Source organism: Pinus tabuliformis, chromosome 1_1 (genome assembly GCF_031772625.1).
Source record: "Pinus tabuliformis cultivar Carrire ecotype Pingquan chromosome 1_1, CPIR1, whole genome shotgun sequence".
Lineage (NCBI taxonomy): Eukaryota > Viridiplantae > Streptophyta > Pinopsida > Pinales > Pinaceae > Pinus > Pinus tabuliformis.
The window spans coordinates 845111906-845130441 of record NC_142297.1 but is presented as its reverse complement, the minus strand read 5'-3'; the positions used below and the strand labels follow the sequence as shown (position 1 = coordinate 845130441).

General features: G+C 34.5%; 1 protein-coding gene across 1 annotated transcript; it reads left to right on the top strand.

Annotated features, from left to right (window-relative positions):
* The first annotated feature begins 1176 nt into the window (after window positions 1–1176).
* LOC149216893 (putative CoA ligase CCL7) lies at window positions 1177–11399 on the top strand. Its single transcript, XM_089391284.1, has 6 exons — window positions 1177–2314; window positions 3917–4106; window positions 9309–9454; window positions 10595–10662; window positions 10799–10901; window positions 11126–11399. The coding sequence occupies exons 1-6, from the start codon at window positions 1250–1252 to the stop codon at window positions 11237–11239; spliced, it is 1686 nt and encodes a 561-aa protein (XP_089247410.1). The 5' UTR covers window positions 1177–1249; the 3' UTR covers window positions 11240–11399.
* The last annotated feature ends 7137 nt before the right edge of the window (window positions 11400–18536 follow it).

The window sequence follows — 18536 nt, the reverse complement described above, 5'->3', positions numbered from 1 at the left end:
CATCATCAAGACCAGATAAAAAAACAAACTATACTTAAAGCATATTCATTCTCTCAAATTATATATAATATAATTGAATATTTAATTTTATTATTTATACTTTTATATAATAGATTTAGAACATCTAATAAGATTTAACAATTTACACAATTTTTTTTACCTTTTCACAAATTGCATTTTTATTTAAATATCAATGCAAGATGAATGATTTTCAAAAACAACCCATAAAGAGAATAACATACTTATAATTATACCTCATTAAATAATAATAATAATTCTAATTATACCTTATTAAATAATAATAATATACTATATAATTGATAATTTTACAATAAAAAATTATTAATATCAATATCTAATATTAACATTGTAAATATATATTAATATACATTTATTTAAATTTTATTTTTCTAATAGATATTAATATTTAAAAAAATACATTTCAAGAGATATAATATTTAATTATTTTTATTTTAATATTAATTTTAGTATTAATGGATAGTTTTTATATTTAGGTAACGAAAAATCTAAAATTTTTCAAAAAAAAATTCCTCTCCTCTCTTGAATATTTGAAGAAAATTTATAGGATTTTTTTGCTTTTATGAATTTACTTTCTGTTGATATTTAAATAATAATAAATAATAAATGACAGAAGAGGTCATAGCTCACTTTTTTAGATTTAAATAATAATAAATAATAAATGACCGAAGAAGTCATAGCTCACTTTTTTTTAGATTCACTCCAACACATCCACTATATTTAGAGAACGGAAAATCTAAAATTTCTCAAAAAATAATTCCTCTCCTCGGGTGAATATTTGAAGAAAATTGAGAGAAAACTTTTTGATTTTATGAATTTACTTTCTATTGATATTTAAATAAGTGAAAGAAGAAGTCATAGCCCACTTTTTTAGATTCATGCGCATAATAAGCGGAAGTCAAAGTACTCGGCACTCTGCCGCCGGTCAAGACGGAACGGACTAAGGCTAAAAACGTCGAATTTGGACTGGGTTCCAAATTCCACCCCTGAACCGACTCTAATATATTAATTTTTTTTTGGTGTTATATATTAATTATTTTTAGTTTAGTGTTAATTTTTTTAGTGTTATATATTAATTATGAGCCTTGACCAGTGAAAGGTATAGTATTCAGTGTTAGTGTGTGTATATATATAACCGATGGTCTCGCCTTGAGAGGAAACTCAGGCCTAGAACTGGATACAAGATTTCAGACGATCCAACGCAATTGAGATGGAGAGATCCGAGCATGAGGAAGCTGGAATATTCAGGTCCGTGAGGCCACCATTGAATTTTCCAGAGAGATCCGGGTATGGGAAAGATGGAATATTCAGGTCCCTGAGGCCACCATTGAAATTTCCAGAGGATGAGAATACCAACATGGTCTCTTTCATGTTCAGAAATTTGGAATCATATTCTCAGAGATTAGCTCTGGCAGATGCAGATTCCGGGGAGAAACTGCGTTTCAGGGAATTCAAAGACAAGGTAAGCATGGTGGGTAGTGGATTAAACCAGTTGGGTATTAGAAAGGGAGACGTTGTGCTGTTACTTTCTCCTAATTCCATTCATGTACCTGTTTGTTTCTTTGGGATTGTTTCAATTGGGGCTGTGGCAACTACTGTGAATCCACTGTATACTGCCATGGAAGTGGCTAAACAAGTCAGGGATTCAAAACCCAAGCTCATCATTACTGTCACAGAGCTCTGGGATAAAGTTGAGAGTCTGAATTTACCTGCAGTAGTCATTGGGGGGGATCTATGTCACAAGAGGTTCCCCAACTCACCCATTATTTCATTTTCTGAGTTCTTAACCATGGGTGCCCAGAAGAACCCACCTGATGTCATTATCAAGCAGACAGAGACAGCTGCACTGCTGTTTTCTTCTGGGACTACTGGGGCGAGCAAAGGGGTGGTTTTAACCCATAGGAATTTCATTGCAACTGCTTTGATGGTGACCAGTGACCAGGAAAGGAAGGGTGAGAGGCATACAGTCTTATGTGTTCTTCCTATGTTTCATGTCTTTGGGCTGGCTGTGATAACGAATGCGCAGCTTCAGAGAGGAAATACTGTGGTTTCAGTGGGGAAATTTACTATGGAGAGGATGCTGAAGGCCATAGAGGAGTACAAGGTGACCTATTTCCCTGTGGTGCCACCCATTGTGATTGCCATTGCAAAAGAGAAGATGGTGGCAAGATATGATCTGTCTTCTCTGAAGGAGGTTGTCAGTGGAGCAGCGCCCCTGGGAAAGGATATCATGGAGGAGTGCGCCAAAATAATCCCGCATGCTGCAATACTTCAGGTACACATCCAGCTCCATCTTTTTCCAATGCATGGAATCCAGCCCGATATTAAGTATTAATAAATTTATGTGGTTTTTTTAATTCAATTTTTTGTGATTCATAATCAAGTAGAGTTTTTGTTTTTTTAAGAAATCATATGAAAGAATTTTTAACGATGTTGTTTTTACATTTTATTTATTAAATTTTATATTATTTTTATAAATAAATTAGATGAAAAAATTAAGTTAATCAGTAATTTTTCATTTTTCATTTTATTTATTGCATTTTAATTAATTTAATATTTATCAACTAAATATATTTTAGTATTTTATAATTTCATTTATCAACATTTTATTATATTTATATTAGATAAATAAGATGGAAAAATAATAAATAAAGTATCCATTTTTTTTTAGATATTTAATATGTAAGGTATTTTCCTTTTATCTGTTAAATTTCATATTACATTTATTAAACAATAAGATGAAAAAGGTAATTATATCTAATGTTTAATATTTATTAATTATATAATTTTATAATTTAACTTCTAAAATTTTATTTATCAACATCTTATAAAATTTTATATTATTTTTATAATTTAATTTCTAAAATTTTATTTATCAACATCTCATAATATTTTATATTATTTTTATAATTTAACTTCTAAAATTTTATTTATCAACATCTTATAAAATTTTATATTATTTTTATTAAGTAGATAAGTTAAAGAGATAATAAGTTAATCATTTATTTATTTAAATGATGCTTTGCAAAACATAAATAACATTAAAGATATTGTCAATTCTAAGTTCAAAGAAAAATTGTGGTGTGAGAAAGATTTAGCGTCTAAAAGAAAATTAAGTTATTATAAGAAGGTCATCAACCCCACCCTTGAAGATCAAAAGTATCTCTCTATTCTAACTAGCTCAAAAAAGAAAATTAATATAGCAAAGATTAGAACGAATTCTCATGAGCTCCATAGTGAAACTGGACGCTGGGCAGTTCCTAAAACACCATGGATGGAAAGGATCTGCCATATTTGTGAGAATAGGAGCATCGAGGATGAAAACCACTTCCTCTTAGAGTGCCCTGCATACAACCACATTAGATCTCAATTTCACAACCTTTGTTACAATACTGACCTTCCTAGCCTTTTACAATGCCAAAATTATAGTGAACTCGGGAGGCTTCTCTCCAAGCTTTTTGAGCATAGGAATAAAATCTTAAATCAAAATAAATAATTTGTCTTTTTAGGTCCGATAGATCATTATTTGGTCTCAGCGGACGTTAACCATCATCATCATCATTAAATATATAACGTATTTTTATTTTTTTTATTACAGTAAAATTTCATATTATTTCTATTAAATAAATTAGATAAACAATCAATTATTTATTTATTTAAGATTAAATAAAGATAATGGCTTTGTATTTTATTTATTAAATTTTATATTATAAATTACTGGCTCACTTATTATCCCTATGGTTTCATATTTACATTTAAATATATTTTATAATTTTATAATATAATTTTCAAAATTCCATCTATCTAACATTTTTTGAAAAGAATATTTCAACAATTATTTTGAATTTTTAATGAATCAAATGTGGTGTTGGAACAGGGTTACGCCTTAACTGAATCTTGTGGCATTGCAACATTGGGAATTCAAAAAGAAAGGAACATTCACTTTGGATCAGGTGGAATATTAGCTCCAGGCATTGAAGCAAAAGTTGTAAGTCTCAAAACAGGGAGGCCTCTTCCTCCTAATCAACGAGGAGAGTTGTGGTTTCGTGGGCCTAATATTATGCCAGGTAAATACATTTCAAACGCAAATTTGCATGTCCATATTATATTGATGCAATGTTGATTATGGCCTTTCATATTTCTTATACTTTGTGAAATATTTTACCTCTTCAAGTTTTTCCCTATTATCATTTTCTATGTTCAACATTGTTAGACAATTGCATTGGTAGATGTTTAGAGGAGATACTGGCAACACACTTTGTTAGACAATTGCATTGGTAGATGTTTAGAGGAGATACTGCCAATATGTTGCCAGTGTTAAATTTGTTTGAAAATATTTGATAAATGTTATGATTATAACTTTATACCAATTTCCTTATTTCTCGTAATGAATAAAAAAGAGATTTACATATTAATGTTGTTTTCTATTTTTTTATAACATAAACTTTAAATTCCCTTAAACATCTATTTGGTATCAAAGATAATACTAACAAGAGTTTATTTATAACATTGGAGTTGGATTTATTGTATATACTATTTAATATTTTGAATTTAATTTTGGATATTTTTTGTTTTACAAATAATAATAATAATGGAAAATCTATCAAATTGGGGCTTGGTCATTAATTTCCAATTTATCCTTATATCTTATGAAGACGAACTCTTAGCCAAACAAAACTAATTTTAATACATACGTCAAAAACAATGAATAACAACACATATCTCCAACTCAATTTAAAATTACAATATTATTATATTATAACATCTATTTACTATATAATATCTGAATCAGCTATAACCTCAAAATTAAACTGTCATATAATGTTTTGCTTTGCATTAGGTGTCATGAGGCCTGTAAACCTTAGCTGTTGTAGGGAAAACAAACAGACTAGAAAAAAGGGTGTAGGCATTGACAATAAAAATGTGAACGGTCTGGAATCATCCAATCCTGTTTTGAATCCTGGGAAGGAGACGAATATATTCCCCCCATACAACAAAAAAAATTTCAATGCTGGATTTTCTGAGGACATCTCTTGTCATTCCTCGAGATTATTGGCTACAGATTTTCGATCGCAGGTTCTCGTCCAACAAGGTATTTACTCTGTTATTTCTCATGCGGATAGTGGACTCAACCATCATTCTTTCAGCTCCGGCGAGGTTGCCCTGTATGGGCCTGAGTGTTCATGTTTTGGTGCTTTTGATCCCTTCTGCCATCTTGCTTTAAGTTGTTGCAGGCGCGTCATGGGTTGGGACTGTGGGCACTGAGGGGTTAGCTAAGTTTTCTGCTACTCATCGCGTTTGGTAGGTGGAAATTTTCTGGTGTTCAAGCTTCAAGTGTGCTGTCTATCTTGGTTGGTTTTCACAGGTCATATTTTTAACACGCTGCACCAAGTTGTTGGTTCTGCAAGTTTAGGATTGCCCTGCCTGTGTCGATATTGCGGTTCGATGCTCTGATTATTGGTGCAAATGTTCGCATGCTGCAAGGGTTATCTGGTGCAAATCCCCTACCTGCCTTGCCCCCCGAGTCTTATGCCCCATTTTATTGTCGTGTCCAGGTCTATTGTCGATGACTTGCTTACAAAATTCTTCTATGTCACCCATTTCTTGCTGGGATTGCCAATTGGCCTGCTTATAGGGTCATGGTGACTTCTCTTCGATGTTTTCCCCCAGCTTTATTCTTTTTCCAAGATCTGCCCCAACAATCAGAAGTGTGAACGAGGGGCTTTAATGAGAAGTGAGTAGTTACACCAACATATTCTACTGGTTAAACACTATTACACTTTCTTCCTGCAATTGACTTGCCTTTATAACCCTTAATAATTTTCCTCGATATTTTCAAGTGTTGTAGCAAGTCTCAGGTTATCCTTGACATTTCATAGGCTAAGAGGATGCTCTTATGGGAGAAAATGATTAGGTTCTATGACGAAGGCGGCATGTTTTGAACATGCCTCTGCAGCAAAGGATGACAACAAAGGGAGGCAAAATTTTGGCCAGAAAGAAGATGAGAGGTAGCCAAAGAAAAGCAACATCATGCATGAAGATTCAAAGAAGGGTAACTTCAGCTTAGGTATCAAGAGTTATTATTGTTATTATTGTGGAGGGCTTAAGTGTTATTATTGTGGAGGGCTTGGTCATGATGAGAAGGATTGCAAAGAAAACTTAGTATGTTTTCTTCTCATTCAAAACCTAAAAGGCATTAAGAAGTTATGTTGAAAAGGAGCATGATAGTAATAGTGTAAAAAAGGAAGAAAAGAGAGATCATACATACTATTACTTCACCAGTTGTCAAAAATACATCTAAGGAGGCATGGTATATAGATTCAGCTGCCATATGGAAAAAAACAGAGTGGTTTGCCTCAATGGATGAATGAAAGTCTAAGGAAGGACAGTTACTTTGAGACATGACAACATACACATGGTGAAAGGACAATAAACAATCCCAATTTGGAATGCCTAGTGGGGTTGTTGAAGATGTACACGATGTGCTATATATACTGGCATGTGAAGGAGTCAAATGCAAGATGACATTTGAGGAATGGATTTGATGAAGATGAGTGAGTGATAAAGGACAAGAGGAACCACTATAGTTGCTAAAGGTGTTGAAGTAGGTATTATAGAAGTAGGACAACAAGCATTAGTGGATGGGAACAATTCCAGCAGTGAACTGAGAAAGGCTTCATTAAATGAGAGTAAGGACTGTTATTTAATGTTGGAAATTTCCACCTTTAGTACTCTAGAATAATTATAGCAGGGTCTTTCGAGGTCATTTTTTTTTGTTTCTGGCATTTCAATGTCAGTGTTTTAGAGGATATGCAGGCAGCCTGAGGTGGTCTCAATGATCCCAAAAATTGTTCTAGAATCATCATCTTCTTGACATTTATTTAGCAAATGCATCTAGGAGAATCCAAAGATCCAACTTTTTTCTGAGGATGCTTACAATCTAGATTCAGATCCATTAACTGTGTTTAACCTAGCCAAGTACTATAAAATAATTAGCATTGTTATCCTTCTCAAGTTTACTAGTTTGACTTACATATATGATAATTACAATTCACTATTAATGCTACAGTAACGTATTAAAGATAATTGCAACTTAAACTCCATGAAGAGTTTTTGTGACAAACAATTTTTCATGTCACGACGAACATGGCATTTGTTGTTGATGCTCCCTATACACAGGGTCATCTCTCATGGACGGCAGAAAATTTTAAACAGGCAGATTTTATATTTGAATGTACATTACAAACTGGAGGCATGATTACAAATTGAATGTGTATGCCAAACTCTGAAATCATAATAGGAGGACAAGCTTACTGAAAAATAAAACACTTTGGAGTACATCATGAAAGCATCAACAAAAGTCTGACATATAGCACCCATCTTGATGTGAAACTCCATGGCATGAAAATTTGAGATCAGGGTCCAAAAGAGGGAATCTCCATCCAAAACCCCACCAGCTGATACTAATTATGCAAATCTTTTGTTCATCCTATGCAAACTCTATCTACAACCGACTGAAAATTGTCATGGAGGACAAAGTTTGTACTACTGTCTTCAAAATCCTTCAAATCTACACAACATAAATCTTTGTTATGAACCCAGGAAAAGCCATGATCAGGTACTGGTCAAAATTTTAGGTTTCATGTTGATCAAACAACCATGCAATCATCACTGAAAATTGCTAAAACAAAAGTCACCTGACTTGCAGATCAAACGGGCTCCTAAAAGTCACTTTTCTTGGATGTCAAGCAACCTTATCCTGACCTCAAACCTGGGTATCAAGAAAATTTCTGGCTTGTGATAAATCCTTAACTGTGAAGTTCACAGATGCAGAAAACTTAAGAGTTAACAATATCTCCATGTAGGGTTTAATTTCTCAATATCGCATTCAAACTCAATAGAAGAATTTCTCAACATATGTGAGGATTTTATTTAGTAGGAAATCTATTTTTTAGTTTTGTTTCACAACCTTCACATATCTAAAAAATGCACCACTCACTACCTTTCTAACAAATGCAAAAGTCTGATATTTGAAGCTACATTATTCTTGCAAGAGTGACATTGGAAACTACATTATTCTTGCAATAGTGACTTATCTGTCATCCATATGCTCTTTTATGCCATTCTGCAGTTGGCTTTGAGATTTTTCTAGATCAAATTTTCGTTGAAAACTCTTATGAGTTGTTCAATTATTTGGTGGGTTACTATGGCTTTTTTAATTTGTATATTTATCTTTCATTATTTCACCCTTATGGCATCCAAAAGCAACATAAGATGAACATGGAAACATGTGGTTTTAAATGATTTTTTTAAGTATCCTTTTATTTTGTTTTGTGGATGGGTTGAATGAGCTTTTAGTTGGTTTATATATAGAGAGAGATATTTTGAAAATCTACCTATAATAACTTCTTGCTGTCCTTCAGTGAGCTTTTGTGCCATCAAAAATTAAAATCAAGTGGGACTTGGACTTGGCCTCATCCACACCTAGGGAGATTTTAACCAGGATCTCAATGTTAACACAAGTTTGATCCTCTGGCATTTGTCACTAGACCATATACCCATGGGAAGTGGTTATATTTTCTTTTGTCTTTCCTTCAACTGCAAACTTGTTAACCCATATATATTCTTTCTCAAGCTTTGAAAAGTCAAATTATCAACTTAGAGAATAATTTGAACCACTTTAATGAGCACTTATAAACTTATTCAAATAACATTTTATCTCTAATGTGCAACTTGAGTGAGCCTAATGATTAAGAAATCTATTTTCTTTTAAGAGATCACAAGTTCAAATTCAAAAGATAAGACATGTACACCTTCATAAACTTTAGTAGCCAAATCATTATACAAGAAAGTTTAAACATCATTTTAGTGTCAAGCTTGAGTATAACTTAAAAATTAAATTATTATTATTTTTATTGTTATCAATATATGATGTTTATCCAAGAAATACCTTTATTCCATTGGTATTTTATCCTTTTTAAAAGCTAAAGATGTTAAATTACAATGCTTCGCGTATCGCTCTGGTTAAATGCTTCATGCCCAAGTGGTAGACATCCATTCTAACAATGTTATTTTGATGAAGATAGTGTGCATTATGATAAAATATATAAAATGTAATCTAACCATGTTGGTTGCAATTCAGGAATGTTATCTAGGTTGAACTACTCTACATATAAGTTCGTATTTTAGCCAGTGTAGTGTTTTTAAAATTATGATATTGTGAAAAGCATCAAATTCGAAAATATCTGAGATAAGTTATGAACTTGCAGGATACTTTAACAATCCCAGTGCAACTAAAAGTACACTTGATGAGGAAGGTTGGCTACATACTGGAGATATGGGTTACTTTGATGAGGATGGAGGCTTATATATTGTGGATCGTATCAAAGAAATAATCAAAGTCAAAGGTTACCAGGTAATCACTATATTCTTAAGCATAAAATATGGGAAACGTTACAGTGTGTTAATTGAATAGACTTGATATTGATCTTGGAGGCATTATCTGGTCTTGTGATTAATATTTTTTTCCAGCGATAGTCATATGTGGAATAAATTATATGTTTAATATTATTTCCCCAACTTGCACTTAATAATAAAAGGCTCTGCAAGGTGAAACACAGGGGCAACTATTAATAATCACCACTGCCACCTAAACAATTTATTCTCACTTTTGTTGAGCTCTTCTCCAACTAACATGAGTATCCCTAGCAATTAGGATTATGAAAGCTACAACCATGAAGCTCAAAGGTAATGTTAAGAGAAAATTCTAGCAAAATCATGTTTTTGTGTCTTTTTGTAGTATAATGAGAACAAAGGAGTGATAGGAAGATAAGGAACTAGTGACTATTCAATTTTGGGCCAATAGTGTCAAGAGCCCAAACCACTCAACGAATGGTTAAGACACATAGAATTGCTATACATGTTGCATTACACCTGAAATTCTTGTTAAATGGTTAAAAAACTACTTTGAAGGGCCCTCAAAAGTATCATACTCAACCATGTTATAAAAGTGAGTCTTACAATAGAATGTTGTTTCAACCACTTTCAATAACATAGTAGATAAAAAAAAACTAAATTAAAAAATTACACTTAAAAAGTATGATCTCTCATAGAGATATATATATAAAGTTCCATTATCTCCATCTTTTGAAAGCACACCTATAAAACACCCAAATTATACAATTTTCCTTCGTCATTGTTGGAGGTCTCCCATACAAACAACATATTTACACTTAGAAGTAAGTCGGAATTTTGTAATAACAAAACATCACATATATAATGTGTTGAGCATTATACTTGAGCATTATACCTTATAATAGGACTTTTGTGTTGGGGATAGGGAGGTAGTTTATATATATATATATATATATATATATATATATATATATATATATATATATATATGGACTTTTCAGGTTTATGGTGACTCTTGAGTTGTTTTTTCTAAGCAATTTTAGTTGTATGATTTGTTTTATGGCTTTAATATATATGAAAATCTGTTTGCTTTTCTAGAGGCAGTGAAGCTAACGATCACATTTGATTGGTTTGTCATTAGGTTGCTCCCGCTGAGTTGGAGGCATTGTTGTTGACACATTCCCAAATTGTAGATGCTGGAGTTATTCCGTATGTGAAATCTTAAGTTTCCATTGATACCTTTATGTTTTTAATATGGTGTTTGAGTTACATTTAGACATGCAGAAGGAAAAACAATTGCATGAAAATTTGTAAATTACTTTGTAACGTGAGTTCCTTGGTGCAGCTTTCCTGATCCAAACTCTGGAGAGGTTCCAATAGCATATGTTGTACGCAGCCCTGGAAGCTCTTTGACAGAGAAAGATGTCATGGATTACGTAGCCAAGCAGGTAATAAGAAAATAAGATGTGAATAATTAAATGGAATTTATGATCATATTTCAGTATATAGGTTTTCTCAGATTGACATGTTGTAAGCCTTTTTGTTTAGTTAAAATTACTTAATATAATTTTGTCAGTTTTACCAATCAAATGTTACTAGAAATTTTATATTTACTACTAATTAGGGTAAGGATATGGTTCTAACATAATTCGATATTTTTTTTCTTGTGCAGGTAGCGCCATACAAAAGGTTGCATAGGATAAATTTTGTAAACTCTATACCCAAGTCTTCTGCAGGGAAGATTCTGCGACGAGAGCTTGTTGCAAAGGCGAAATCAAAGTTATAACCATAAAAAAACTATAAGATTCAAGGATGGTTGTAACATTAATGTAAAGCCCATTTTAAAGTCTCATAGGCATAAATGCCCCATTCTTATTGTTAATGGCCTCTTGGCCTCTCTATTCTTGAAGAGCATTAACATAATAAATAGTTGTTTTGTTTATGAATGTATATGGAAAATGCAATTAATTGTGTACTTTTTTAAAATGTTAAATATTAAATAATTTCATATATTACTCTCCATTAAAAATGAATAGATTTAGTATTAATAAATATGATTTATATTAAATATAGAAAATGTAATTATGGTATTTGATAAAAATTAGTTCTCCGTATAAAGGAATTTCAACCAACTTAAAAATTATTAAAAATATGATCTTGAATATTGTAAATATTATGGTTATATTTTCCTTGTTTAAGTTAATGTTGTTTAATATAAAAGTAATTGTTATAGAAAACATAAGTTAGTTTATTTGTACTTTAAAATTATTAAGGATAGATTTTAAGTAGTGTAAACAACATTGTTTACATGTGGTCTTCTTTATCATTAAATTGGAGGATGCATGAGTAAAATGATAAAGGGGACAACATCCAATGAGGAGAGCTCTCATTACAATATATTTTAAAAGACATCTTATAACATGGCTTTTATAGTCCCATCTACCTCTTAGGAACATTCTAAAGAATAGATTTTTTAGTAGGTGGAACCTTCTAGTAAGCACTTTTACAAATATTTCTTTCACATTTACGTATGTCTTTCTTAATATTAATGACCTCTATACATAGCAATCTATTTTATCTATTTAGGGGGTTAGGTAGGACCTTAACATGCCCTCCTTAAAAATAAACAATGTTCTCAAGGTTGGAGGCGAGGCAATTGCATACTGATCTTAATTGATTTCCTTTTGGCATCTTTAGATTACTATGTTGGAATATCTTTAACAGTGCACATGTAAGGATGACACTGTCCTTTTGTTGAGGACAATGTTTGGTTGCAACCAAATGGAACATTCCTCATCTAGTTTTAGAATCTAGTTTGAATACAACAAATAAATCCAACCATTTTCTTGAAGCAAGAGACATAAACAATTGGATGGATTTTATAGTGTCATAGAAGTTCCAATTTGAAAGCCACTAGCCCAATATGTTTGAGGACCTTATAAGGGCCATAAAACTTGAGAGAAATCTTCTAGTGGTGATTGTCTTTGATGTATTTTTGCTTATAAGAATATAGACAAGGAACACCTTATCCCTTTCTTCAAAATGACATTCAAACAATGCCAATCAACTTATTGCTTCACCTTGTTCTAGGCCATGAAAAATTATTTTTGAGAGTGTGGAGCATGTTGACTTGAGTTGTGAGGGTTTTGGTTACCTCCTGCACATTTGTTGGCTCAAAAGAGTCATCAGGGAAAAGACCCTAGGTTCGGGCATAGGAGGCCAACAGTGGTCCGCTGTAGTCTAGGACAGCGCCGACATTTTCACCTTACCCCAAAGGGCAAGGAGTCTCACCTGAGGCGTGCCGCGACCAAAAGGGAGAAGGGTTCAACATGGGGTCAAGGGAATATCAACTGGGCACAGAAAATCATACACATGCATGTCAATTATACGAGAAACAGAGATGAAAACATCCTTGAATCATAAACATATATCGATTATAGAGAACACAAAAATAACAACATCCTTGCATCAATCTATGAATTACCATCTACATACAACAGATAGACTATTTAAAATTTTAATGGACCCACTAAACACGAGGCTTAATACACTAGAAGTCATAACAAACATCGGCTCTATCTTATATTAAACTTAACATAACAGATTACATTATGATTCGGCATTCGCCATAAACATTACATAAAATACCCGGCTAAGTCACTCGGGTTCAGATCAGTTCCACAACCAAGTCCCTTGGATCTCGACACTCCATCATTTGGCCTCTGCAACTGTGTATCTTTTCTGCAATAGACTCCTTCCACTAGCGGGTTCAACAACAACCCTCTTCCTCTCTGGTCTTCCCCTTTTATGTCCTTCTCGGCCGCCCGGACTACCAGTTCTCACTCGGCTGTTTTCTCCCTTAGATGCTTATGTGCCTTCCTGCCTCCTTGATTGCCTTTGCCTTCCACTGCCACCTTGCCACCACTCCTCTGCAACTGTTCATTCTGCCACCCAACCGTTGCTACCATCTATCTCTTTCCTGCCCTTCGGTCAGTCAAAACTGGTCAAGAGCGTTCAAAATTAAATGAAGGCCCCAATAGGCCTTGACCAAAATTTCTTGACTCGTCCCTGAGTCAAGTCATTTTGACCTCTGTCAGTCTTGCTATTACTTCCATATGATCTATAGGTGGTGGCTGCATTACTACCAATGTTGTCTCTACTATTTGCTGTGCTGGAACTTCTTCTGCTTCGATCCTTTCTTGCGGGGTGGGTGCCTCTTCTGTCTCAATCCTGGCTTGTGGCGTGAAATTTATTCCTACGGCCCTTTCTTGCCCTTGTGGCTCCTCTGTTCCAAACGAAGACTCCAACTCTGAGACTGAGGTTGTTGTTTGCTGCCTGAACTCAATGTATCTTTGAATGGCCAGGTCCCTGTTGGCGAGGATTGCATCAGCACCTTGAGTGAACTCCTCGGCTAATTACGATGTTAGGTTTGTTGGCCACTGTCTCTACAGGTCGTCCCATTGCCGGCCATTGGAGTCACATGACTCCTTCAACAGTAGAACTTGCATGCAAACTGGGGGATGCAGGTCTCTGATTATTCGTTTCATCCTCACTGACTCCTCCTCAATGTTGTTAAATTGGGCCTGGAGGATGTCGATTTGCTACAGCTGAGTATGGTCTGTACAATCCCTTGTGTTGGAAAACATTGATTGAATCCGCTCTCTTAACGGGCAAACTTGGTGGTTCTTTAGTGCTAAACTTGGTGGTTCTTTAGATTTGTGGCGTCGAATAGGGTAAAATTGACTGCCAAATTTCTAAATTATGACAAAGTGAAAATCTGGGGCTTAAGGAATCTTTTAGATTCCCCCTAGATTCTCAAAGATTCCATCCTCCGGGCCATCTGAAGACTTGCTGCTCAGATCAAAATTCTGACTGCACCATCAGGATTCTTGTCGCTGAGAGGTGTAAGATCGACATAAAATTTGTCCAATTTGGACACTGGCAAAATTTCACCCTCCTTAGAATTTGGCTCAATCATGGTTCCGCTTGTGTTTCTCCAGGATCATGGTTCCACTTGCAAAAATTAATAAAAAAATTACATGTCTCAAGAATCTTGTTGCATTCTGCCTTCCTCCCCAGGGTGCACTGCGGAAATGAGTTTAAATATAAGTTCATTGATAGATAAATCAATGGAATTGATTTGGCGCGTTGGTAATTCAGGCAATTTGTTAATAGGAGGTTTTGGGACCAAATCCCGCCTCCCCACAAAATCCACATATATCATTTTAAAAAGGTGTATTTTTAAACAAAGTTTGTTTGAACGACATGGAGCTGTCACATCAAATGAATACAGGCAGAATTAATGTTTTAGTTACGTTTTGTTTGAATTAACATGTGGGTTGGTTGGTTGGTGTACGCCACCATATGGGGCTGCCTGGTGGGGGCCGGTCCACATGGGTCAGGCGAGTTCAATCCCTGCCGGCCTCACATTTAATGTATGGCATATATTAATAGTGGGTGGTTGGGGTGTGGGTCGGGTCCACCGGAGGTGGCCCGCCCACTCCATACAATAAAATTTGTTATAACATAATGTTGGTGGTTGGTTGGGGGTTTGGCAGCGTCATGGCTCCCAGACTATTTTAATAAACATTTTTTAAATTAGATGTTGGTCATTGTGGGGTGGCGGGGTTATATATATATATATATATATATATATATATATATATATATATATAATAATAGTTTTTTTTTGTCAAATATAGGGGATATTAGATAAATTAACAACCCAACAAATTTGTCTGCTTTCAGGCGCTAGGTTTCATGCCCCGGGGTCGGTCAAATTGCAGGACACTTAAACCTGGCCCACTGCCCAACTTTGACCAAAACTTTGACTGGCTCATTCTCCCTCATACGAGCTCGGATTGATGAACCGTTTGCACTGTTGTGATCAGGACGAAAAGATCTACGCTTTGGTCCTAGTTCGAAAGCATTATGGTCACTTTTATTTTTGAGCTTCCATAAGCCCTCTTTGTCCTGTGTGTGTTCCTGTAGCCACCTGGATCACCAATGAATTGATAGTGATAAAGAAATCATTTAAGAAACACTAAATAATCAAGGACAAAGTAGGGCTGGCAAAGGAAACACAAATTGATTTTAGAGACACAAGCATCATTGACCTTTCAGCAAGCAGAAACATAAGGAAATTTGGAAAAAAAAATCAACTCAAAGGAGGGATTTTTGTCCTAAGGAGGATTAGTGCAGGCTTGAATGGGAGACAGTGCACTTTAGAGCATTGTCCTCAAGCCAAAGGTGCTCTTCAGTGCTCTGTCTCTAGACCAAAACTGCACTGGTGCCAGAGAGGCCATCCTAGGGGCTTACAAGCACAATTTTCACCAAAAAAAACACTTCAAAAAGGCTGAAAAAAGATCAGTGGAAGCAAGTAAGGTCTACTAGAGTGTACTAGGATGAAGCTAAACTACCTAGAATGATGATCTATCCCCAGTGGAGTCGTCAATTTGTTATGAGGAATTTTGCATCTACGGGTAAATTCTAATTCCCTATGTAGGTAGCTGTACCTAGAAAAACAGATTTAAAGCACTTATCCTTTTTCTATAGATGATAAATAAGACAAGGGAATCAAAGGACCTACTTGTTCTTTGGCTTTCCTTTTTTCTCCTTTGCATGGCTCCTGTCGCTCCTCCTCGAACTTAACCCGCTCAAAAATTACCTGCAAGCATAAACAGAAGATAAAGAACCAATCAAAGCAAGAAATCTATCGACTATAAGTAAATGGAATCAGATACATTCACACATATAAACATCATATATCAAGATAAGCATATGGAAAAAGGTGTAAACAACTTTATTAAGTAGAAGGAAGAATTACAACCATGAAGTCTGATCCATTTTCACTCTTCCAGCTTGGGTTCCAACCAACATCACATCAATAGCACATCACTCTGGCAACATAACAATACTTGCTTATAATCTCAATCCTCATAGCAACAGTATCTCCTTACGAATTCTCAAAGTCCAGCCCCTGATCAGTTAGATGGGTGCTCAATTTATAGGCAAATGGAGGAGGTCTAGTCATAAATGAGGGTATTGAATGGCCTTCCAAACTTAGAGTTAGTTTCCATGGAGGAAGGGATGAGAGGATAAGAGGTTACTTAACTCATTCCCTATCCAATTTCAAGCTCATAGGAGATGATAAGTGTGGGAATCTTCTAGATGGATCCAGAAGATAAGAATATTCCCAGAACCCTATGATGATTTCGCTCAAACTTGCCTAGCACAGGTCAAAGTGGGCCTAAGTGCTCTGGAAAGCACCCTGACATGGGCCTACCTGCATTGAAGCACAATTACTTTGTCCAATGCTACGTTGGTCCCTCAAGGAGGCATTTCTGGAGGGATTCAGGCTAAGAAACTCTCAAGGAAGGAGGCATTCAAAGTGTTGACTTGTCTAGGGCATGTAGCAACTAAATTAGGGTTTGATGAGCCCCAATGGTACTGATCTGAATGATGGGAGTGATGTGCCCAAATGGATTTGTAACAATCACTCTTATTGGCACAAGTAGAAGACATTCATCAAATATACCTTGAAGGATATAATTTCTAATGACACAAGGAAAGACATCGGGAAGGTTATAAGGAAATGCATAAGAAAAGGAGACAAGGAAGGATACAAAAAAGAGGACTCAAAAGATTCATCTTGAAGGAAGTTTACTACTCCTCCATTGAAGGCCTTTTATCTTAAGAAAGAACATTAATATTTTTCTCTTAGATGGTCCTTTAGAAGACAAGGAAGCCTCAAGAATCTTGGGAAACATCATCTACACTCTTTGGATCAGCTTGAAGGCACGATTGTTGCAAGCATCCTAGAAGTCATCACTCTTGGGCATATTCGAACTCTCTTGGAAGTCTTGGGAACATCAAGGCATTTGAAGATCTCTTTATCAAGATATACACTCTTATATCAAGTAAGTACTACATTATTCTCTATGGATCCATATTCAAATAAAATGACTTTAGTATTTAAGGAAGGAAATAACCTTGATGGTTCAACAAACTTTCAGGCATGGAAGAAAATAATAGATTTGATACTTGTAGAAAATGAAGTCATGGACCTTGTTAAGGGAAAAGTTGTAGAACCATAGAAAGATAAGTCTCAAGAATGGGCCAAGTAAACGAAAGGAGAAGCAAGAGCTGAAAGGATCCTCATTGAATCCATTAGGGATCATCTCATTCCTTTTGTTGCAGATTTGGGCACATCTAAAGCAATGCATGACAAGTTGTTGAAATTGTATTCGGTAAGCACTACAGTTCAAAAGATATATCTAATGAATAATATTTAAAAGATAAATTTATCAAAGGATGAATACTTGACCTCATATCTCTTGATGGTCTCACAATTAAGGGATCAATTATAAGGACTTGGAGAAATTGTGACTGATTCTGCATTAATAACTTGTATACTCAATGCATTACCTCCCGAAGGAAATATTTTTCTGACAACCATTTACTCAAGAAAGGACACTCTGAACTTTGATGAGATATGATTTTTGTGTATGATAGAAGAAAGAAGAAAAAAAGACAAAATATGACATCGAACCAAATGAAATGTCCCAAGATTTTGTTGCTAAAGTAAATAACAAGAAAGGGAAGTTTGGAAAGTTTGAGCCTCATCAAATAAACTTCAATAAACCACAAATAAATCTAGATATGTCCAAAGAGAAATGCTTTGGATGCAATGAATATGGACATTTTAAGAGATATTGTCGCAAAGACCTGCAAAACAAGAAGAACAACAATGGGAAGGAAATAATTAGAGCACACATAGTTGAATAAAGTGAATAACCTAAGAATAAACCAAAGAATGAAGATAATACAAGGATCTATACTATGAAAGAATTCCTCCACTACTAGGCTTGCTTACAATATGTTTTCTTTTTCATTTGAAGATGACAGTTAGAGTAGCATGTATAGTTACATTTATAGAAGAAGTCTAGTTTTTTAAGCATGGCATCATAAAAGAAGCATAAAGCATTAGGAGAATTAGAGTCTACATAATCAAGATGCATATCTCCTGTAGTAGTCATAAAGAAAAGGTAGAAGAAGATAGAATATTTATGGACCATCCAACA

Excerpts from the sequence above, each read along its gene's own strand:
- LOC149216893 (XM_089391284.1), top strand. The coding sequence starts at position 1,250 with ATGGAGAGATCCGAGCATGAGGAAGCTGGAATATTCAGGTCCGTGAGG. Across the intron at positions 2,315-3,916 it reads CGCATGCTGCAATACTTCAG|GGTTACGCCTTAACTGAATC; the intron begins GTACACATCCAG and ends GTGTTGGAACAG. Across the intron at positions 10,902-11,125 it reads TGGATTACGTAGCCAAGCAG|GTAGCGCCATACAAAAGGTT; the intron begins GTAATAAGAAAA and ends TTTCTTGTGCAG.